The sequence below is a fragment of the Phyllobates terribilis genome, unplaced genomic scaffold (genome assembly GCF_046119375.1).
Source record: "Phyllobates terribilis strain yellow unplaced genomic scaffold, ASM4611937v1 Scaffold_1__5_contigs__length_1240528914, whole genome shotgun sequence".
Lineage (NCBI taxonomy): Eukaryota > Metazoa > Chordata > Amphibia > Anura > Dendrobatidae > Phyllobates > Phyllobates terribilis.
The window spans coordinates 529457524-529482180 of NW_027362761.1; the positions used below are offsets into that span (position 1 = coordinate 529457524).

The window sequence follows — 24657 nt, forward strand, 5'->3', positions numbered from 1 at the left end:
TACAACAGGACCATCTCGAAGTTTCTATGGCCTAGACAGCACTCCATTAATCGTTGGAAGGTTCCTGGTGCGTTGCAGAGTCCGAACGGCATGCAGGTAAACTCGCTAAGTCCCATCGGGGTGGTGAATGCGGTCTTCTCCCGGTCCGCCTCTGCTACAGGAACCTGCCAGTACCCACTAGTGAGATCCAAGGTAGAGAAGAAGTTAGCAGATCTTAAAGCAGCCAAAGACTCCTCTATCCTTGGTAAGGGGTACGCATCCTTGTGTGTGATACGGTTGATTTTCCGGTAATCTACACACATCCTCATGGTGTTGTCTTTCTTTTTGACTAAGACTAGTGGAGCTGCCCAGGGGCTACAGCTATCCCTGATCACCCCAGCCTCCTTCATGTCTCTAAGCATCCCCTTGGCGTGTTGGTAGTGTGCAGGGGGTACGGGTCGATACCTCTCTTTTATGGGAGGATGGTCTCCCGTGGGGATGTGGTGTTCTACCCCCTTGACTCGCCCGAAGTCTAACGGGTGTTTACTAAACACTCTCTCGTACTCTTGAACCACCCGATAGACTCCCTGTTTCTGATGTGAGGGAGTGGAGTCAGTACCCAAATGTAGTTGCTGACACCAGTCCTCCATTGTTTTCTTAGAGCCGTTACCTTCCTCCGGGTGAGATGGAGGCAAGGGTTCCACAGATTGTATAGCATTTTGGTTAATGGTATATAATTTGGCTAGCGTGGCATACCGGGGCAGGTACACTTCCCTCTTCCCGATATTGATTATGCGAACGGGCACCCTCCCATGGCGTACATTAACCACCCCCCGTGCTGTCAAGATGGTGGGCCTACTGTCTGAGTAAACTGGTTCTACCATTGCCTGGTAATCTCTACCTCTCAGACCAATAGCTGCCCGGCACCAAATCATCATTTCACTTTTTGGGGGCATGGCAATAGGGAAAGGGTCACACATTCTCACGCTACCAATCTCACCGCCGGAGAGTTCCACCTGTTGCCGTCGCATCAGTGCCCGGATCTCTTTTTGGAGCACTCGCTGCTCGCCGGAGCTGGCGTTCTTGGCAACCTGCTGTAAAAGGAAAATCACCTCTGCAAGACAATTTTCAATTACATTAGTTCCTAGAGTTATCTTTGGGTGACTCTCGTGTTTGTCAATGTCTACAATGATCAGTCCCTGTGCTGCCAGTTCAACTCTACCAATTTTAATGGTCACCTCTTTAAATCCGATCTGTGGCACGGGCTGACCATTGCTGGCGATGATACTCAAGTCGTTGTCAGGGTAGCGGGTAATATCCGAGTCATTCCAGTACTGCTTGAAGAGCACGTACGGGATGGTGGTGACCTGTGACCCGGTGTCCAGTAGGGCACTCATAGGAATGCCATCCAGTACCACAGGCAAGACTGGACGTCCTCCCACATATTTGTCGCGCCAGTTTGATGGGCCTGATGATCTTTTTCCTAGGGGTTGGCCCTCTACCCTAGGTTGTGCCAGTTTAAAGGACAGTACCTTGCCATATGTCCGGGTTGATTACAGCGGCGGCAGATGGGTCGTCCGTCCTCTTTGTATCGGTCGCTGGGTCTTCCTCTGGCCGGTGGGGTCCTCCTTGGTCGACGCCACGGGATGTCCTCCGGTCCGGATGCCAGCTGGATCTTCCCTGGAGTGGAAACCTGTAAAGACTGCACAGTTCGGGTTAGCGCAGCAACGCTTTTAGCTAGCTCTTGGACCTGATGGTGCAGGTCTGGAGCCGAGTCATTGTTCAAAGCCTGCGCATCAGCTCCCACAGGCCCTGCCGACAAGGGCGCCGCCTCCTGGTGGTAGGTGGTAGTGGGGCGTCTGTGGGTCACAACGCCACCTGGTGCCGGTTCTCGGAGCACCCGGATGGCTCTGTCCTTGAACTGTGCAAATCCCAGATGAGGGTCCTGTAAGGCCATTGCCCGCAACTGGGTTCGGTGGGCATTGCAATATAAACCCTCTATAAATTGTTCAGTTAACAGCCTGTCCTCGTCTCCCACGCCGTCAGGGTCGGTCTGCTTAATGGCTCTCAGGGCCTCTTGTAGGTTCAGGGCATAGTCCCTTATACTCTCATGTGCCCGCTGTTTGCACCCGTAGAATCTAAGCTTGATCTCGGCTGAGGTGCGGGTATCAAAGGTGTCCCTCAGCCGGGTTAGTATCCCTGCGACAGTCCTCCCCCCAGGTGGCCAGGACTTTACCTCCCTTTGGACTGCCCCGGTTAATTGGGCCACCAGGATGCTTACTTTTTGCTCCTCTGTGAGGGGGTACACCTGGAAGAGGCTATCCAGTTTTTCTCTAAAGTCCTGCAGGGTATGTGACTCCCCTGAGTACTGGGGTAGCCAGGCTGCCCCCGGGATATAGGGCATGGTGAAAGGCATGACCGCAACAGCGGTGGCGCTGGCGGGGGTTGGAGCGGTGAAGCTCTCCTCCGTATCCGACATCCTTCTCCCCCCTAGTGGACCGTGGCCTACCTTGCGATGATCCTCTTCCGTAGGCCGCGGCTCCGCAGTGGATCGTCAGGGTTGAGGACCTTCCGTCGCGCTCCTGTGACGTCGGCTGGGCTCCTTCCAGGACCTTACGCAACGTCCGGACGTGAGGCGGGGCTTCAGTTCTCGCGCATTTTCGGAGTCCACGGCCCTCTTCTCCCCGCGCGGTGTCCTCAAGATGGCGTCCAATGGCGGGAAAACTCCACGGATGGCGGGAAGGCCGAAGATGGCGCCGGATGGCGGGAAAACTCCACCGATGGCGGGAAGAAAGCGGAAGATGGCGCCGGATGGCGGGAATCTTCACCACGGGTAAGTTTTCACAGTCTTTTTCAGGCACGCAGTACCCGGTGGTTGCGGGCACGAGATCCTGCCGACTACGCCAAAAGTTGACGCGCCCCTGGGCCTGTGTCGCGCTGCGTTGCGCACGCGGGAGCTTACCCGGAGCCGGATCTGTTGAGGGTTGTAGTCTCGTGGCGGTGATCCGGTCCGTGCCCAGGGAGTCAGACTAAGTGGCGCTGTATTAGCAGTAGATGTTGGATGACTACGCCACCCGTTGAGTACAGCTAAGGAGCTGCTGCTGCAGGGCAGACCGCTGATGCCGGTGGTAGGATTGTGCAGCGTGATAGTATAACCCCCAACGGGAGGGGTATGGCCTCAGGGCAGCCGACGTGGATGATGGGGGTAGCAGGAACCACTCGGAGACGGTACTGTGTAGTTCAGGGTCTTTACTGGTGACAAAGATAGACCCTCCCGGAGTACTGGCTAGCGATTGGGGCCTGGTCAGTCCTTGAGCAGATGGGATCTCCCCTGGCCAGGCGGAGTTGTAGGCCTCCCAAACTAACGATACTCTTCTGGCTACCTTGCTAGAGGCGGGTATAAGTAGCCCACGTCCCTGAGTGTACCGTGTGGTGCTCACCCGTATGGCCGGTGACTCGGGGCCTTCGGGTTTCTGGGCCAGAGGACCTGCAATCCCCTGCCGGTCGGTTTCTGCTGCTGGATAGGAGTTAGTCCCCACAGCCTCGGACTCCGGGTCCGGTGATAACTTCTCAGTCAGGGCGAGCTCTGCAGCTGCCAGCCCCTGACTCCTTGTAACACTGCTCCCACAGAGCTCCTGTTGTTTCTTCCTATATTTGCTTCTTTTCTCTGCTTCTTCTCTACTCACTCACCCTGCCTCAGCCCTAGGTTTATATAGGGGAAGTTCTTCCCCTCCCAGGACTGGGCAGGAGGTGTGGCATGCATAGGATCCCTGACCAAGAGACCTCCCACCTGCTCTCAGACATAACATTGCTGTTACTGTGGAAAACCAGACCCCTGGGGTGCCACATAAGCATAAAAAACGTTTCGGTCATAGTGACCTTCATCAGTTAACGATTTCAGTATATTGTGGGGTTTGGATGAACTATTCCTTATGGGAAAAATGTTGAGGACCACCTTAGTGTGAGGGACACATAGTGACCTTCATCAGTTAACGATTTCAGTATATTGTGGGGTTTGGATGAACTATTCCTTATGGGAAAAATGTTGAGGACCACCTTAGTGTGAGGGACTCACACTAAGGTGGTCCTCAACATTTTTCCCATAAGGAATAGTTCATCCAAACCCCACAATATACTGAAATCGTTAACTGATGAAGGTCACTATGACCGAAACGTTTTTTATGCTTATGGACTGCAAATAAAAATTTCACCACTTTGAATATTTGAGTGCCAAGGCTTTTTCTATATATCAGTGGGTTCGGCCCCTCGTTGTGCACCTGTACACAGTAGTGCAGCGATTTTTTTCATAAGGATGGCTGATTTAGACAGGATAGGTTCAGGATCACAGACACTAGTTCAGACAGGAGGGTTGGTTTAGACAGGACAGGTTCAGGATCACAGACACTAGTTCAGACAGGAGGGTTGGTTTAGACAGGACAGGTTCAGGGTCACAGGTAATGGTGGAGACAGGATAGGTTTAGACAGGATGGGTTTAGGATCAGGTGGATTCAGGTTCAGGCAAAGACAAGATGGTTTCAGGTTCAGGTTCAAGCAGGTTGTGTTCAGGAACTGGGACCTAACAACTAAGTAGCAAGCACAAGACTAACTAGACACTAAATTTGCTTAGACACCTCCCTACAGGGGAGAGTGCCTTAAATATATGATGCCTCCCAGCTATTGGCACTTTACTGGCGCTCTGCCCCTTTAAGAAGCAGGGAGTGCACACACCCTAAGCACCTTGTCTGGAGACCTGCGTGATATGTGCAGGCTCTGAGGCCCAGGAGCTGCGGTGGGAGCCGGTGCAGGAGGAACAGCAGAGTGGCCACAGCAGTGAACATGTCGGGGAGAGGGGGAAGAACCATGCAGGAACGCCGGTGTTACAGCTAGCAGTCTAACTTGCTTTTACCAAGATGGATCTTATCAGTTTTTCAGAGTAGATGATGAGCTCTGGAGTTTATGGGATGGCAAGAAGTTGCTCATAAATGGAGATACAAGTAGATTTCTTTGATAACGAATATTAGAAATTGTCTTTAAAGCAGTTGTTCAGGTCTGGCACTCTATGTGATTGGAGGCTTGTGTACCCTCACATTGTGCACATCATACACTGTGAGGATTCTCTGGTGTCGGGGGCGAGACTGGAAGGTCATATAACCACAAGTAGGCGATATACTTATTCCCAGCCACATTCCAACTAGATGTGCGCGGCCTCATTCAATTCAGTTGTATTGAGCTAGGCCACACAGGTATAGTCGGAAGTTCCCTGGAAGTATACAAATTGCATACTTGTGGTCACATGACCGCCCGCTACCAGCATCGGCTAAGCCCTACAGCGAGCGCTGTGCAGATTGTGAGGATTCACAAGTCAGCAGTCACATAGATTGACTGCAGAGTTTCACGACAAATCTGAACAACTCCTTTAATATGCTTATACATTATATTTATGGAAAAGTTTGTTTAAATGACAGTAACCATGTTAAGACGTAATAAAATATAATGTAAACTGCATAAATATGACGTTATGTTCTGTACTGCATACATCTTGTAAATACAATTTACTATAAAGGCTCCAGAAAATGGCTCCATTCAGAGATTTTTACAATGAAGATATTTCCTGTTTTTCCTTACTTGTCCCATGTCCACAGCGACAAATGTAAATTCCCATATGTGCTACTGGAAGACTCATGGGACAGGAATTTTCTTAGAAAGGAACGATTGTGACAGTGGGAGGCAGACGATGCCTCCATGTGATGGTCTATTAATCACAGCATGCATGTTGTCGGGGAACGTGTCAGGGGATCGTTCCCCTCCTGATGGGCGCTCAGCAATCAGGCCGCCATGTAACACACAGCAAAGAGTATGACGGATTGAGCCAGGTCCACGGCTTATGTGTAAGACCACCACCTGAGTATGTAATAACACAGCCTGCATCCAAGTATCGTCCTCATGTACTAGTTTGCAAAAAGGAAAATATAGAAAATTTGGATGCATCGACAGCTTAAGTTGCACCAAATTTACAAGAAGCCTGTTGGTTGCTGCTATACCCGAAACCATCACAAGGGGGCAGAATACTTGGTTGTTGGTTCTTGACATACATTTTGCATAAAAGTGAGAGTGACACTAAACGTCAACGAAGCAACCTATTTTCTATCCATTTCTGTAGGTATGCTTCAATTATCTTTTTATTTCCGTGCATTATCCATTCACTAATTCTCTCTATCTATCTATCTATCTATCTATCTATCTACGGTATCTATCTATCGTTCTTATATACCATTTTCTGCCACTGATTTTTATCCTACTATTCTATAATTGGCCATCCATGTTCATTTCTCTGTTTTTGGTCTTTGACGGTATCTCACTATTTTTTAGATACAAGTAGTGTTTTGACACAATTTTTATATTTTACTAGATGCAGGATTAAACCCAAGAAAAAACTGAGTGTATACCCTGTAGTAAGTAAATAATTAAACAGTAACAGTACATGTAAATTGTGACACCTCTTGCTCGAAAAATCCCTATAGTTTACCCTGGGAGATGGGGGACTCGGAGTCGGGTCCTTCGATGGAGAGATGGGGTGCAGCCGTGGCCCGGACCTGACCCGTGCTCAGGGCTGTCACAGTTTAAAAAGGATGGTGTGGGCTTATCCGGGTTGAGTGGCTGATTTACAACTACGCCACCTGTGGCACCTGGTGATGGACACCAGCGCCGCTGCAGTCCACTGAGGCATGGTGTTATGGCGGCCAAAGTTATTACTACTCCCCACAGGCGGAGCGTGGCCTCAGGGCAGAGGGACAGGATGGAGCGGGTAGTAGTAGAGGAGTATGGGCTCCGTGTTCCACGGTGTGGCGCAGAGCAAACAGTCCGGAGGCCATAGGGGTGAACTTCCAAGGCTTTACTCACATAGATGGCAGAAGGAAGGCGACTCCCTGCTCCCCGCGGAGTCCTGCGGTCACCAGAGACGGGGGTCCGACAACCTCCGAGTAAGTCCAGCATTCAGTCGGGACCCTACACCAGAGTGTTCCTGAACTACAGACCGAATCCTTTCCTGTCCGTGTGTGTGCAAATAGGCCGGGTCTGCCTCTGAGCTCCTCTCAGAACAAGGGCACGGGTGGCAGCTTCGCTCCGTCCGATACCCGGTGGGATCCTCAGGGCCTACCGGGCTTTCCCGACCAGGACATGGAGTAGCAAGGTCGGGTGTCGGGGGCCGGTACCCCTCTTGCAGCCGGACTCCCTCTGAATATATCAGCATGGCGAGGACAGGTGGCGTACACCACTCCGTCTGCATCCTGCCTGGGATCCATTTGCTGTGGAGCCACACTCTTAAGCTCCAGGCCTTCTTGGTCCTGGTCCTTGACCGGGTTGAGACATTCCTTTTCTGCAACCTGCCCCTCGACCCCAAGGCTAAGGTACGAGGGCCGTGTCTCCATCCTCTGCAGGCCCACACAGGATCCACGCTCAGGGAGGGAGATCACAATACAAAGTCCCAAAACCAAAGATGGCTTTTTATTAAATATGAAATTTAAAGTGTAACTAACTTGTAAGTCCTCCACCCTCACCCACTAACTGGTTCCCCTAACTCTTGGTTCCCCAGTCTCCCTGTAACCAGGGGAGCAGCACCTAGTGCATACTAGTCCCCTCTGGTGGAGAAATGTGGTGTTGGATGCAAAGGTTGGGTCACGACTATCACACTGTTCTTACCTCAAAGGAGGAACACTACACTCCATTAGAAAAGTGCAACATCCCTGTGGCGGTCAAACCCTCAGGGGCGCCACATTCCCCCCTGGTAAAACACAGCACGTCCGCGGGCTGCAAAAGAAGTAACACCCAGGAAATTTTCTTTTTATATCAACATGATCTATCTTCCCTTTATGGGAGGCACATCTTCTTAAACGTTGCATAACAGGTTACACAGTACAAAAATATATAAAAGTATAAAATTATAAAAGTACTTAACATTTTCCAGAGACATTTTTGGGCAGGCAGGTGGGTTAAAGTGCAAAGACGCAGAGTCAGTTCAGAAATGCGAGGGACCTGTCCCACACTCTCAAAGTGGGCCCTGGGGTGGCTGCAGGGCATAAAGATCCCGAGTTGGACCACCCAGAGAGCCACCCTGACAGGTTTTCCTTCTGCGGTGTTGAGGTAGACAGGTATACACGGTTTTACATAAAACCAATATGGAGCACCTGAAAAGATGCAAACTATATACAAGTAAAGTCTGCCACCTGCCATAGTCCACAGGGACCAATGTCTCTGGTAACGGGTAATAAATTAACTCAAGATAGAAACATCTTAACTTCAACTTTAACAGCAGCCGGGGGCTGCTTAGTCCATATATTCCCGCCTGGGAAAGGGCTCATTCCTCCCGACAGAGGCTGACCGGCCCTCCACAGGTGGGTGCGCGGGGGCCTCACTCCTGGAGACTCTGTGAACATCCAGGGCATACTACCCCCGCACCCCACTGTGGCTGGTGAAGGACACTACATCACCCGGGGTGAGGTTTCGGCCAGGGTGTCCCTTTTTGAGCTGGGGCTCGACGTCGCGACGGTTGAAGAAGACGTCCTGTCTCAGCCCGGGACTCCTGATGAAGCCCCATCCTGCCTCCTGGTGGAAGCGGACCACCTGCCCTTCTTCACGGGGGCTTGGGTGGGACGCCTCCTTTTGGCAGGCTCTGGACTTCGCAGCTTTGGCCTGAACTCGGAGCTGCTCACACCATGCCTCCCGTTCTTGCTGCTCCCGGTTTAGTTGGAGGATTTGTTGGAGGCACTGCTCCCTTCTCCTCTCTTCGGCCTGGGGTTCCCGGGGGAAGCCTTCTAGATTGCCCCCCTGGTTGTCCCAGGCCCTCTCTTCTGCCGCCGGGCAGGTGACTGTGGGGCCCAGAAGCAGCGTTAGGGGGCACTGCAGCAGGCCCGAGTCCGCGGGCCTTTCCTGGTTGGGGCCCATAGATTCCCATGCAGGCCCGGGGTCTTCCGGTAACGGAGGTGGGAGACCACGGAGGTCTCCGGAGGTGGCGGCAGCCGGGAGCTCCGGGGCCAGAGCCTGCTCCCAGGTCACTGTGCCGGGTAGTAAGCACTCAGACCAGAAGTCCAGGAGGGGCACCATTTCCTCAGCGGCCGGGGTAAGGGGTTCTGACTCACCCATCTCTAGGTCGCAGGCGCCCTCCGAAGCCTCCTCTTCCTGATCTGCTGCTCCTTGGCGGAGGGTTTCTTTCTCCCGCCGTTGCTCCTCCTGCTGCCGCGCATCCGCCTCCATGCACCTTCGGGCCAGCTTGCTCGGTCCTTCGCTGGGAATTTGGGGTGCTCGCCTGTGCGGGTTTCTACTGGCTCTGTCTCCACCGGTACCGGCAGCCGGGCCAGCTGCAGAAGGCTCTTTTCGAGTTCGCTCTGCAGCGTCCATGTCCGCTTCCAGTGGTGGCGATGCTGAGACTGCAATGGCCGCACCTTGCTACTTTTCTTCTTCCTCCTCTTTCAGGGCGGTTCCTGGGTGGCATGTTGACAGGCCCGCCTTCGTTCAGCCCATCCGGTTTGATGGGCATTACCCCGCGGACAGTCTCCACATTTTTGGCGCCATGCGGGAGCCCAGCCCACAATGGGAGGTGTTCAAAGTCAGTCTTTTCACAGCATTATGGCGCCTGTTCTTCTAGGGCGGGCGCCATTTTAAGTGTAAAAATGACAGTTCAAGGTGTAAGGCACACAGTACCCGGTAGCAATGGGCAACTCCTTCCTTTGCTGCGGGCACGCAATCCTGCAGACTACGCCAGGTCTGTGACGCCTCTTGCTCGAAAATGCCCTTTAGTTTACCCTGGGAGATGGGGGACTTGGAGTCGGGTCCCGTGCTCAGGGTCGTCACAGTTTAAAAAGGATGGTGTGGGCTTATCCGGGTGGAGTGGCTGATTTACGACTATGCCACCTGTGGCACCTGGTGATGGCCACCAGAGCTGCTGCAGTCCGCTGAGGCATGGTGTTATGGCGGCCAAAGTTATTACTACTCCCCACAGGCGGAGCATGGCCTCAGGGCAGAGGGACAGGATGGAGGGGGTAGTAGTAGAGGAGTACGGGCTCCGCGTCCCGCGGAGTGGCGCAGAATAAACAGTCCGGAGGCCATAGGGGTGAACTTCCAAGGCTTTACTCACATAGATGGCAGAAGGAAGGCGACTCCCTGCTCCCCGCGGAGTCCTGCGGTCACCAGAGACGGGATCCGACAACCTCCGAGTAAGTCCAGCATTCAGTCGGGACCCTACACCAGAGTGTTCCTGAACTACAGACCAAATCCTTTCCTATCCGTGTGTGTGCAAATAGGCCGGGTCTCCCTCTGAGCTCCTCTCAGAACAAGGGCACGAGTGGCAGCTCCGCTCCGTCCGATACCGGTGGGATCCTCAGGGCCTACCGGGCTTTCCCGACCAGGACATGGAGTAGCAAGGTTGGGTGTCGGGGGCCGGTACCCCTCTTGCAGCCGAACTCCCTCTGAATATATCAGCATGGCGAGGACAGGTGGCGTACACCGCTCCGTCTGCATCCTGCCTGGGATCCATTTGCTGTGGAGCCACACTCTTAAGCTCCAGGCCTTCTTAGTCCTGGTCCTTGACGGGGTTGAGACATTCCTTATCTGCAACCTGCCCCTCCACCCCAAGGCTAAGGTACGAGGGCCGTGTCTCCGTCCTCTGCAGGCCCACACAGGATCCACGCTCAGGGAGGGAGATCACAATACAAAGTCCCAAAACCAAAGATGGCTTTTTATTAAATATGAAATTTAAAGTGTAACTAACTTGTAAGTCCTCCACACTCACCCACTAACTGGTTCCCCTAACTCTTGGTTCCCCAGTCTTCCTGTAACCAGGGGAGCAGCACCTAGTGCATACTAGCCCCCTCTGGTGGAGAAATGTGGTGTTGGATGCAAAGGTTGGGTCACGACTATCACACTGTTCTTACCTCAGAGGAGGAACACTACACTCCATTAGAGAAGTGCAGCATCCCTGTGGCGGTCGAACCCTCAGGGGCGCCACAAAATAACATAGGGAACTTAGTTAACACTATTTTGGTCAAAAAAGCATAAAAGACATTCCACCTCGACACGGTGTACCCAATCCGGATGGTCCTAGTATCAAAACCTTACAGGAAGCGCATTGGCTCATTGGTTAGCACTGCAGCCTTGCAGCGCTGGGGTCCTGGGTTCAAATCCCACCAAGGACAACATCTGCAAGGAGTTTGTATGTTCTCCCTGTGTTTGAGTGGGTTTCCTCTGGGTTCTCCAGTTTCCTCCCACACTCCAAAGACATACTGATAGGGAATCTAGATTGTGAGCCCTGATGGGGACAGCAATAATAATGTATGTAAAGCGCTGCGGAATATGTTAGCGCTATATAAAAATAAAGATTATTATTATTATCACCTTGTGCCAGCTGACCTCAATGTGAATAAGGGCAGAGCAGGACAGGGGTCTGACCGTGCAGACACCTGTTCATGGGAAGCTATATAGATGCAATGCCTAGCACAGAAAAGGGAGCCACATCCCTGTTTGTACACAGTACAAGAAACTACAGCAAAACCAAAAAAGTGAGCCAGAACATAAGTTGGTATACATGCAAGGTGTAAGAGCACGTTCACACTGTGGCCATTTCACAGACAAAACCCAAGAAAACCAACAAAATGAGCAGTAAGTAAATAAATAAGTAAATAAATAAAGTAAAAATAAATAATAAATAAAGTAAGTAAATACTAATAGTACATGTAAATGAAATAGGGTATTTAAATTAACACTATTTTGATCAAAAAAGTGTAAAAGCCATCCCAACGCGACAAGGTCCTGTCTCTGGTATTAAAACCTTACCATGTGTCAGCCAACCTCAATGTTAATAAGGGCAGAGCAGGACAAAGGCAGGATTAAAGGAACCTCATTCATACAACTTCTAGCTCCATCCTCAAATGAATCATCATCAGGGCGTGGAGAAAGAAGTAAGGTGAGTGACACCAGAGCCACGCCTCAGATTCTAACACTGCCCTCAAATGAATCATCATCAGGGGGTGGAGATAGAAGCAGTGAGTGACATCATCGCTGCCCCCTGAGGACAGTTTGTTTGAGAACGGTTCAATTTAGATCGTAAGCCCCAATGGGACAGTGCCGTTAATGTCTGTAAAAGACTGTGGAATTAATGGTGCTATATAAGTGAGTAAAATAAATAAATAAATAAATGCAAATCAAATTCAAGTTGATTTTTATGAAATACACAGTTCTCGGTGAAATCAAACAATTTGCAATTTGATTTGGGCAAATCACAAAAAAACACTGCCTTTTTACCCATTGCAGAAGAAGGCATGAGTAACATAAAGCGAACATGGCCTCAGGCATGATCACGCAGACTTCACAATAATGCCTTGCAGCAATTACGTCACATGGACTAATGCAGCCAATCGGTAGGGACTATCATAGCCTTTATGATAGTCAAGGCAGGGAATGCAGCAGCAATTTTAAGGTAATTTTAGGATAGTGAGAGTGTGTCAGAGGTCGCAGCTCAACAAAAGAAAGTATGGCAAAGCTGACAAACTTGAAATTCAAAATGTCTGGTTATCTCTATCTCCAGAAAGTAATGCGATGTACAACTTCAGGACTGAATAAAATGGGATTATTAGTCTGGGAATAGTAGAGAGAGTCAATTGATATGGGAAGAAAGAGATAGGAGAGGTGCCAGCAGCAGCGTTACCAGTGCCAGCAGTATGACTGATCAGGAATATGGGGTAGCTGGCATTTGTTCTGCAACATTTGAATTACAATTACAATTTTTTCTTCATTATTATGCATTAGAAAGCAGCAGCAAGACAGCACATTTTATTTTCTGTACATTTACCTACGTACCTGATACATCCTTTTTGACAAGGGTTGAACATAAAAGGTCGGCATTGAAAAGATTGTCAAAAGTATATTATAATATAGTATATTGTTGTACACTGGCAAACACAGACAGAAAAGGGCCCCGGTGCAAGAATACTATATGGGTCCTTTGCAGCCCAAAAGCTCCTAAAATTGCACCTGCTTTGAATGTAGAAATGAGCCCCCTTACCTCTTGGGCCCCTGTACAGCAATGATATGTCCGCCCCTGGTATTGTACAAAATGTATGGTAAAAGAAAACTTGATAATGGCAATGGACAGAGTAGTGCGAAGAAAAAAAAAGCAATATACCCCAGCTTGGAATGTAATAGCCACCAGCAGAAGCACCAGTGGCACCTGCCATCCTGGCATTAGTGAAACCAAACCAATGTCACAATTGGCCTCATTTGCCTCTGGCAAACGTATTAGTGGGGAAGGTGTTATGGAATTTATGGCACATCATTCTTCTGTTACATCAGGTGATAACATCATCATCACAAGGTCCATAAAGTTATTGTTGGGGGAGTTTGGTGTGGGAGAACATGACTGGCCTCAAAGAGCTCAGCTCTTCTGCATGAAGGGGCAAAAATACACTGAACAATCTTGTAGAAAGTGTTGCCAGAAGAGTGGAAGCTGTTATGGCTGGACATCTCCTGTAGGTGTAATGTGTAGGCGTCCCAATACTTTTATCCAAATTGTGTATATCAGACTGACACCCCCTAGTAAGATTTATTCTAGCAAGGGATGTATATGTAGCATGTGGATCACAGCTACACAGGGTTATGTTGTTTTCCTTGGCATTTCTATAATATTTAGATACAGTGATACAATGTACAATGATATTAAAATATAAGGAAGGAAATGAAAAAAGACAGGATATCAAGGAGAGGATGTCTAGAAGAAAGAGAAAGCTGAACCTGAACTTATTGTTTTATTGAAGTATGAAGCCAGAGTAAGGGTATGTGCACACAGATTCCACCTGAAAGATGCCTGAAAAGAAATTAATAAAAATTAAAAATAATGAAAATATGCACAGCAATGTCAGAAAGACTTGCTGTGCATATGTTCTGCCCTTTTTAACTAAGAAAAGTCATAAAGCAACTAAAAGTGACCCGACGAGTCTTCAGGCGGCTTTTGCTACAATTTATACATAAAATCTTATATAAATTAAAAAAAGAGACGTTTTCCCAAATTGTCTTCTGCTTCAAAAACTACATAGACATAATAAATAATATATAGACTAAGATGCTACGCAGATACCTAAGGGTCTTTTAGCAGAGTTTTCGGAGCCGAAACTGAGAAGAAACTCTGTTTTTATCGGTTTTTAGAGTAAAAACTGAACAGCAATTCTCCGAATCCTCCTCAAAATCTCAAAACACCTCTAAAACTTGGAGTTTCCGCTCACTGGTTATGTGCAAGCAATGTCTTTTTCAAGAGGATTCTGCTTGGAATCCGCTTGAAAAAGTGATGGAAAACCGCCGCAAAAAATGGAGAAGACAAAACGACATTGCTGTGCACACACTAAATATTCTGTTAATGCTTTTAACCACTTCAAAGTCCGGAAAACCTTCAATCGGTTAAAAGAAGTAACATGTTTATTCGAAGCCAAATATTCTCTATAATAGAAGATATAGGAAAAAGACACCTGCGAAGATTACCTCAAAACACTTTTTTTTCCTGAAGCAGCTTTGAGAAAGAAAAGTCTAGCGGCTCCGCAATTGGATTAAAGACATCATGTGCACATATACAGGTTTTTGGAGCAGAAAATCCTCATCAAAACACTGTTTCTGTCTGGTTCTTGTTCCGAAAACTCCTTGAAAAATTCTGTGTGCACGTAGCCCAAAGTGGTTTTACAGTAGAAATGAATAGGATCAGTTGTTCAAGTATCTTTTGAGTAATTTTTCAGGTGTTTTTTGGAGCAGATATACTTCAAAAACTCATAGAAAAAACTTTTGTGCACACAGCCTAAGGGACAGAATAAATCAAGGGTAATCTGATATGTGCTGCAAGCACCATGTGTGTGAATGTGTCTCCATTGTGCGGAGTCCTGCACACCTTCTCATCACTATGATGGCCTGCCCTGCACCCACTCATGAGAGTGCTATCTCTCCACACTGAGTGGGCACACACTGACTCATGTGCCAACCTGAGAGCAGGAGCTGCTGGTAGGAGCTCTGCTGTGTGCTGACTTGGTGTCTGCATTGTGAAATGCTCTGGCTCCACCCCAGCCATTCATTGCTGCCTTTTGCCTATAAGATCTCCAGCTACATTGAAGGCTGAGCTATTAACTTTCTGCTTGGCTGCTGCCATCCACATCAGTGCCAGTAACAGGTCTCTACTCTGTGGCTTCTTTCTGCTTCAAGATGGACAGAAAAAATTACATTTCTTTGCTGCTGCTAATCCAAGGTAAGATCCTTTAATACTGATTTTCCGCATAAAGCAACTTGTCTGTAATTCTTTTTATGGACTGTAAAATGAGTAACAGATCTGAGCTTGTCAGATGTAGCAGATCTGAGTATGTCAGATGTAGCAGACCTGAGTTTGTCAGATGTAGCAGATCTGAGTATGTCAGGTGTAGCAGACCTGAGTTTGTCAGATGTAGCAGATCTGAGCTTGTCAGGTGTAGCAGATTTGAGTTTGTCAGATGTAGCAGACCTGAGTTTGTCAGATGTAGCAGATCTGAGCTTGTCAGATGTAGCAGCTCTGAGTTTGTCAGATGTATTAGATGAGTTTGTCAGATGTAGCAGACCTGAGTTTGTCAGATGTAGCAGACCTGAGTTTGTCAGATGTAGCAGATTTGAGTTTGTCAGATGTAGCAGACCTGAGTTTGTCAGATGTAGCAGACCTGAGTTTGTCAGATGTAGCAGACCTGAGTTTGTCAGATGTAGCAGATCTGAGTTTGCCAGATGTAGCAGATTTGAGTTTGCCAGATGTAGCAGATTTGAGTTTGCCAGATGTAGCAGACCTGAGTTTGTCAGATGTAGCAGACCTGAGTTTGTCAGATGTAGCAGACCTGAGTTTGTCAGATGTAGCAGACCTGAGTTTGTCAGATGTAGCAGATCTGAGTTTGTCAGATGTAGCAGATCTGAGTTTGCCAGATGTAGCAGATTTGAGTTTGCCAGATGTAGCAGATTTGAGTTTGCCAGATGTAGCAGATCTGAGTTTGTTAGATGTAGCAGATCCAATATGTCAGATGTAGCAGATCTGAGTTTGTCACTTGTCACAATTCTTTGTAATTGCGTTTGTGGTTTTACATAGGACTGCAGATAAACCTACAATCTATGTTCACATTAGCTCCATATATAAACTACAGACCTGCCAACAAATACAGATGGTCAGTGATGGACCCCTGTGACTTTATTGAGGGTAATAAGGGGTACCACCTGGGTTTTGACAGCAAGAATAGTTCTTCAGACTGCATTGTTCTTGCTGCCAAAAATACAACAAGGCACAGCAGTATCCCAGAAGACCAGGGTTATTAAGGCCCTTCTTAACAAATTCAGCTCTTCTACATCTTTATTACAAAATATTATGTTGTATTAATAATTGTTTAATTAATGCAGACATTTACAACAAGTAGCAGAGGTGACTTCGCCATTTTTCTACAACGTGTTAAGTTATAGAGTTCAATTTAAAAAAAAATCACTAAAATTGTAATATTTTATTGGGTTATGCCAAATGCAAACTTGGCTCTGTGGCATTGATAAATAATATGTAATTATCAGAATTCAGATGTAGCTGAGCTGATTCAATACCATGAATAACTTGAAGTCCTATGTAAAAGTTTAGCAAACTGTGATATCAGCGTGAGTTGTTCCAAATGACATACCCGTCTCTACTACACCTGACAAATTGAGCTCAGGGCACGCTTGCACTATCACCAATAAGAACCTGGAATAAGTAATAGATTGTGTAGAGATAGGGGACTGCCTGTAGTATTTTACTTGCATTGTTTGTGTTTACAGATGCTGTTGTAGCAGAGCTGAATTTGTCATTTAACTCAAAGAAACTGGGCTCTGCTACATATTGGCAACACTGTAGCCTTTCATTGCTTCTCCTCATCCTAAAACTTTCTTAACTTTCCATCTTAATGAGGTCAGTGTCCTGTCTGCCTGCAGTTTAATGGGAGGTCAGCAAGGTCTTTGGCCTTGAGTTTCCAGAGACACTTGTCCTGCTTCTCCATTATCTATAAAGACCCGGATTACTAGTCCTCCTTGTCCTCCTTCCTAAACCATCTGGTGCCCTTCAGCTAAACTGTAAGTCAGATCAAAGGAGCAGCGCAGGCAACCATGGCTTGTGTGAGTGAAAGTAACATCTTAGCTTTCCCTTCCAAAGTGGCAATAAAACAAATCATTCACAGCGCCAGCCAGTGGTCAGCTTATCATGAAAATTGGTTTAGGTAAATTATCAATATATTAATATTTTTTATTTCTATTGCGCCAACATATCCTGCAGCACTTTACATTTTGGAGGGGACTTGTATAGACAATAAAAGACATTACAGAATAACAATAATCACATAAATCAACAGATACCGAGAGGAGACAGGACCCTGCTCTCAAGCTTACAATCTATGAGGAAATAGGGGAGACACGAAAAGTGGATGGTAACAACTGCTTGTATTGTACGGTCAGCTACTAAATAGGGTGTTCACATAACGCTGTATGAACCGGTCACCAACCAGTGTGTGAACAAGTACAGACACAGAGGGCTATTAAGTGCATGGAGCGTGTGTGAACAGATGATACTAAGGACCAGATTCGGGAATAGTTAGATAAGTGAGGTGAGGCGATAGGCCAGTCTAAAGAAATGCATTTTTAGGGCACGCTTAAAACTGTTGGTATTGGGGATTAATCGAATTGTCTGGGATAGTGCATTCCAAAGAATTGGCGCAGCATTTAGAAGCCTTGGAGACGGGAGTGGGAGGTTGAGATTATTGAGGATGTTCGTCTTTGGTCATTAGCGAAATGGAGGGCACGGGAAGGGTGGTAGACAGAGATAAAAGAGGAGATGTAGGGTGGTGCAGAGTTTTGTAGGTGAGAGTGATTATTTTATATTGTACTCTATAACAGATGGGTAACCAGTGCAATGACTGGCACAGAGTGGAGGCATTGGTGTAGTGGCTGGACAGGATAATGCTTTTGGCTGCTGCATTCAGGATCGATTGGAGAGGTGAGAGTTTAGAAAGAGGGAGACTGATTAGTAGAGAGTTGCATTATGAAATTATGCATTTTTATTTTCCAGTTTTTGACACACTGGTGAACAATCTGTTGGAACTCGTGTGCAATATTTATTATTCATCAGCATCAGAGTTCAGAGGAATTTACACATAGCTCGTTAGCTTGTAAAAGTTGACAGAAATGTGAACACTGGCAAGTGCTTATCTGTATAAGGCCACGGCCCCACTATCAGTATTTGGTCAGTATTCGGTCAGTATTTTTTCTCAGGAGTGGGATTCAAAACCAGGTGAGGAACAATCAGAGAAAAGGATAGAAACAAGTCACCAATTCTGCATTTATCTCCCACTCCTGGTTTTGGCTCCCACTCCTGAGAAAAATACTGACCGAATACTGACCAAATACTGATAGTGGGGCAGGGGCCTACTGCGTAGTTCTGGATGTAGAGTTCTGATTCAGTTAGTGTTAAAAAAAAAAAAATCAGGAGAAAATAACTTTATGTGTTTTCGACACTTTTTGCATCTCGTTAGGGGAAGGGTAACTTAGATGAAAAGAGATGTGGTTTATTGGAAAGGGAGTGGCCTACTGGAAGGGGGTGTGGCTTTAATTGCACCTGCATTTTACTTTAGTTCATTATAAAAGTTAAAAGTATCCCATGGTGCTCAGAATTCATCATCCAGCATGATCCCCTGGGATATAATTGGCATATTATTTAGTCGATTTCTAAGCTGTATACATTTAAGACAAAAGGTTTGATTAATCAAGACTTACGTTTTGCACGCCAAGTAAGATGCAACAAGTTCATTAAAAGACGTTCATCTCTTAATTAGTTTAGCGCATCTTTCAACTGTTGTGAGCCACCGCCAGAAAAGGTGCTTCAGTGCAGTACAGTTCTGTCCTAATTGTCGCTACTTTTGTGATGTCCGTACATTATGATGAATTTGTCGGGACCTCTTGAAGGCATCCCATGCTATCCTAACTGCGCCCACTTATCTCAAACTTGAAGGAAATGTTCTAAACTGGTGTAAAAATGACAAAAGTCACACATTTTTCACGCAATTTTGCATTGCACAAAAATTTTGCAACATTTCAAGCAGTTTTACACCATAAAGCATAAAATTGGTGAAAGCTGATGAATCTGAACTAAAGTATTAATAAAATCTGCCCCTGTGTAATACATCTGTGACCGGCGTTAAGCCTATTAGGCCACGTAAATTACATGGGAATTAATGACTTATGGTGGTCACACAAATACTGTACTGATTTAATGGAGGTGACTGGAGTGGGGATGTTAACATCTACATGACAGCACGCTACTCCATTGGTTGGCAGTCACATCACAGTGTCTGGACGCGGATATATTCAGGGCTGACTTTATGATAAATATTGCCTGGTCATCAATGGAAAATAATACTATTCAATGCCCGCCACTGCAGCCATTGAGTGCCCTGAAGTGGCAATTCACAATTTTTTTTACAGCATGGCGACTTGATGCATGAACACGCTGTAGGAAGATCGATATTGGGCAAGCCTAGATAGGTCCACCAAGGTCTTCTCCCCTCCACCATTATCTTGATAGTATCAAGCCTTCAGGTGGCTGGTCTTCCTCTTCACCTTGTTCCTTCTATTCTTCTGACCATAGAATCATGGAATGTTAGAGTTGGAAGGGAACTCCAGGGTCATCGATGTCCTTCTCTAGTCATAGCTTTGGTGATCCTTGCTTCAAGTGACATGTCTGGCTTGATTTGTTTTAAAATTGATTTCTTGCCATCCATGATATTGATAACATCCTTCCCCAGCACCACATTTTGAAGCCGCCGATTCTTCTTCTGTCTTGGACTTATCTTAAAATGACTACCCTACAATTACCTTACAATTGCTTTCCTGCTATGACCACATTATACATTATATGTTTTCCATATAGTACTGCTATTCAATACCCAACTGAACCTGGCATTCAATGACCAAATAATGCTGCCATGTAATGTTAAACCACGGGCAGCATGAATCAGAGCCTGGCCGCATGATTGTAGTAGGGTATATTTTACTCTGAAACGCGTCAGAGTATCACAGACAACATCACTTGAGAAGCTGGCCAATGCAGTCTACGTCTGGCCTCTCCCCATACCTCTCTACTCGATTGACAGGTCAATCTCTGATTGATGCTGTCCATGGTTTGGAAAGCATGAATCTAATGACAGGTTCTATGCAACACAGAGGTCATAGGAAGCAAAGAAGGCAATATGCTTAAAGAAAACCAACAGCAAAAATGATCTGTGTCACCAAATACGTGCATTTAAGTAATTTAAAAAAAAATTGTAGGGTACTTACGAGATTAAAGGGGATGTCCAGGTTTGAGAGTCTGCAGTCACTCTATGCAGATTTCTGAAACATGACAGTGTGCTGTACGCAGGCTTTCACGATTCCCCAGTGATGCATACGCGCGCGGTCACGTGCTGAGTAGACATATTTGGCTTCTCCTAATTCACTTCTATCGAGAGAATCCAGATGCATGCAATACCGGGGAAAATGTGCCTCCTGGACATTAAGGTAAACACCTTATAATACACACCACAGCTGCTGCAGAACCTCTTTAGCATAAGATGATATTCTTTTTTATGACTGAGACAGGGTAAATATCTGAATAGAACACTCCTAATTTTAGAGGACACACAAACCTATGTATATTTATTATTTCCAAGTATTAGATATTAGGGGAGGTTCTCTGTAACAAAGTTTGCATTTATTTGGGTGCATGAGGAGCGTACAGGAATCTGACAGCTGTGCATATGTCAAAGCCTCAGACAATGTTGTTTTATTGTCCCTCTAGAAAACCCATTTGATGACAGTCTCCCATTTTAAGGCAGGGAACGTCAACACAGCTGGTGACCCCACGGCAGAGGGGTAGCAGAGCCTCCGTATCGAGAATGCCGACTGTAAGTTTGCGTCATCCTTAGTCTCATATTTCTCAATAATGTGTTAGAGTAAATATTCAAGATGTGCCTTAACATGAATATAACTACCAGGTTAGCAGGCTGCTATGGGGCTCAGCAACTCGATGGCCCATTTTCTCTCAGATTTCAATTAATTCTGCCAGCTCAAACTGACAATATACAGTAAGGACAAAACCTGTTCTGCAAACAAATCAGCATCAAATATGCTAATTAGGCTGCTTGGTGCACCCTGGGTGTGACCAATTGGCTCAATGCGTCATTCTGTCCACTGTTTCTGCATGCCCTGCCTCCCTCACTGGTGATTGACAGCGCTGCCTTGCCTGAGCTTTCTCTGGAATCACCAATGGAGGAATCCTGATTGTACTCACCCTCACCGGATCCAGCTTTCCACCGTTGCTTTGGTCTCTGTATTTTGGCTACAGTGAGCATCACTGCTGCAGCCAATCATTTACCTCAATGGCTCTTACAGTCTTCATCAGTAAAGGCTCTGGCTTTATTTGGATTTATTATTTCATGTGACGGCAAGTGAGTGAGAAACCTATTTGAGAGGCGCACACCACTTAATAAAATGACTTACCCTAGAATTTATGCCACATTCTGGTGTAAACTGTAGTAAATTTGTTGAGCCACTTGAGGACACACCCATTTTTCATAAGCCCCACCTACATTTTAAAATGACCATAAAACTAGTGTAACTGCATTGATACTGTAGATCAATATATTTTTCTTGTGACAGCACTGTGCACATTATTTATGTCCTATAACATCACTCTGCACAATATTCCTGTGGCACCCTGCTACCACAGGTACCACAGGACCCAAAAGGGTGCATGGACGGACTTCTCCACAAGAGGCCCTCATTACATAACAGACACCTCCACCCTTCCACCTCATACCACCAGAGGGAGCCTGTTAGGGATATATATTGGTGGGTGGAGTTAGGCAGTCAGTGTGTGCTGGCACAGAAATCAGTAAAGAAGCAGCATGTGAGCTTCTGTGCTGAGGGCCAGCCAGGGCCTAAAGCACGTGCTGAAGCCTCAGGGCCTAGAGTGTGGCCGGAGGTAAGGAGAAGAGTGAGAGGAGTTATGGGGGCAGAGGAGTATCTTAGGCTCACCCCAGAACACAAGCCGGACACCGGGTCCGCGCCTACTGGGTCCTCTACGCCCAGTAGGAATAACCGGTATACCAGGAGGATTCTAAACCCCTGGTCAACCTGAAGCTACAATCATTTAAAGAACTAGGAACCACGAAGGCCCCAGCGTCCAGGGATAGTGGTAGCCAGAAGAAAGTTCTTACCACCAAGCATGCAGGTGAGGAGAGGGAAAGAGTACAGAAGCTAGGCCTAGTTTCAGGCTGGTCAGAAGCTTCAGAGAGAGAGGAAGAAAATGATCAGGAGGGCTTATACCCGCTAACTGGGGAGAGTTCTGAAGTGCACCCTTCCTATTAAGTACCCTGGACCATACCAGCCATTACACCAGTAAAGGTACTGAAGCGAATCCCCTGTGTGCGTGTCCGTCATTCCCCCTGACCCGACCGGGCCACCTCTCACCTGCATCCCTTCCATCAACCCTGCCCCGGGGGCCCGCTCCGCCTGTGGGGAGCAGAAACATCCCAGCTGCCATCCCATCACCCCCCGGAGGTCTGCAGCAGCGCTGGTACCCATTACCAGGAACCACAGGTGGCGTCACGAGACAAAACTGTTAACAAAATCCCCTTTTTAAAGAGTGACCCCAGGGTACGGGCCCGGGAGCCGACTGCCGTGTCATCCCATAGAAGGTCAAGGCCCGGGTACCGAGTTTCCCCCCATATCCCCCCTGGGCGAGTCATTCCCATACTGTGACATCACTGTATATATTATCCCTGTACTGTGACATCACTGTGTATTATCTCTGTACTGTGACATCACTGTATATATGATCTCTGTACTGTGACATTACTGTGTGCATTATTACCATACTGTAACGTTACTGTGTACATTATCCATGTACTGTGACATTACCGTATTTTTCGGACCATAAGACGCACTTTTTCCCCCAAAATTTGGAAGGAAAGTGGGGGTGCGTCTTATGGTCCGAACGGTACTTTACCGGTGGTGGTGGAGGGGGATCGCAGGGTCCTCCGGAGGCGGCAGAGGTGAGATGCGGCTGGAGCCGGGGCCTGTACCTCTGCTGGTGTCCGGCGGTGAGGCAGAGGAGCCGGGGCCTCTGCCGGGCTGTGAGTGGCGTCCGGCGGTGAGGCAGAGGAGCCGCGGCCTCTGCCGGGCTGTGAGCGGTGTACGGCGGTGCGGCAGAGCAGCGTGTGCGGCTTCCGACCCGGAACTCCGGCGGCCATTTTCCTGCAGATCACAGCCTCAGGATGCCGGAAACCGCACACACTGCTCTGCCGCATCGCCGGAAACCACTCACATCCCGGCAGAGGCCCTGCTCCTCTGCTTCACCGCCGGACGCCGCTCACAGTCCGGCAGAGGCCCCGGCTCCTCTGCCTCACCGCCGGACACCAGCAGAGGTACTGGCCCCAGTCCACAAGCGCCAGGCCAGGCCCCAGTCCACAGGCCGGGCCAGGCCAGGCCCCAGTCCACAGGCCAGGCCAGGCCCCATTCGCCAGGCCAGGCCACAGGCCAGGCCCCAGTCTACAGGCCACAGGCCAGGCCCCAGTCCACAGGCCAGGCCAGGCCCCAGGCTCGTCCACAAGCCCCAGGCCCGTCACAAGCCCCAGGCCCGTCCACAAGCCCCAGGCCAGGCCTCAGTCCACAGGCCAGGCCCCAGTCCACAGGCCCCAACCAGACACCGGCATCTCACCTCTTCTGCTGCCACCAGGTTCCTGAGGCAGGAAACGGAAGGACCTGCGATCCTGCTCCACCACCCCCCAGGTAAGATACCTAATCAGACTATAAGATGGACTCCATCTTATAAAAAAAATTTTTTTCCTATTTTACACCTCAAAATTTGGGGTGCGTCTTATGGTCCAGTGCGTCTTATAGTCCGAAAAATACGGTACTTTGTACATTATCCCTGTACTATAACATTACTGTGTGCATTATTCCCATACTGTGACATTACTGTGTACATTATCCCTGTACTGTGACATTACTGTGTGCATTATTCCTATACTGTGACGTTACCGTGTACATTATCCCTGTACTGTGACATTACTGTGTGCATTATTCCCATACTGTGACATTACTGTGTACATTATCCCTTTACTGTGACATTACTGTGTGCATTATTCCCATACTATGACGTTACTGTGTACATTATCCCTATACTGTGACATTACTGTGTGCATTATTCTCATACTGTGACATTACTGTGTACATTATCCCTTTACTGTGACATTACTGTGTGCATTATTCCCATACTGTGACGTTACTGTGTACATTATCCCTGTACGGTGACATTATTTTGTACATTATCCCTGTACTATAATATTACTGTGTGCATTATTCCCATACTGTGACGTTACTGTGTACATTATCCCTGTACTGTGACATTACTGTGTGCATTATTCCCATACTGTGACGTTACTGTGTACATTATCCCTGTACTGTGACATTACTGTGTGCATTATTCCCATACTGTGACATTACTGTGTACATTATCCCTGTACTGTGACATTGCTGTTTTGTTATCTTTGTACTATGACATTGTTATATATTTTCTCTGTATTGTGACATACCAAGGATGTACAA

General features: G+C 47.5%; 1 protein-coding gene across 3 annotated transcripts in view; it reads left to right on the forward strand.

Annotated features, from left to right (window-relative positions):
- Positions 1-15090: 15090 nt before the first annotated feature.
- ITGA2 (integrin subunit alpha 2) overlaps positions 15091-24657 on the forward strand; it is a 174447-nt gene continuing 164880 nt past the window's right edge. For 2 of the 3 annotated variants that reach the window (XM_073680315.1, XM_073680318.1), the window contains exons 1-2: positions 15091-15244; positions 20846-20951. Coding sequence is in view for 1 of the 3 variants with exons in the window: in XM_073680317.1 (XP_073536418.1) it covers positions 15202-15244 (43 nt within the window). In the remaining 2 variants the exon portion in view is untranslated. The remainder of the gene's footprint in view (positions 15245-20845; positions 20952-24657) is intronic. The other variant, XM_073680317.1, reaches the window with a different exon arrangement.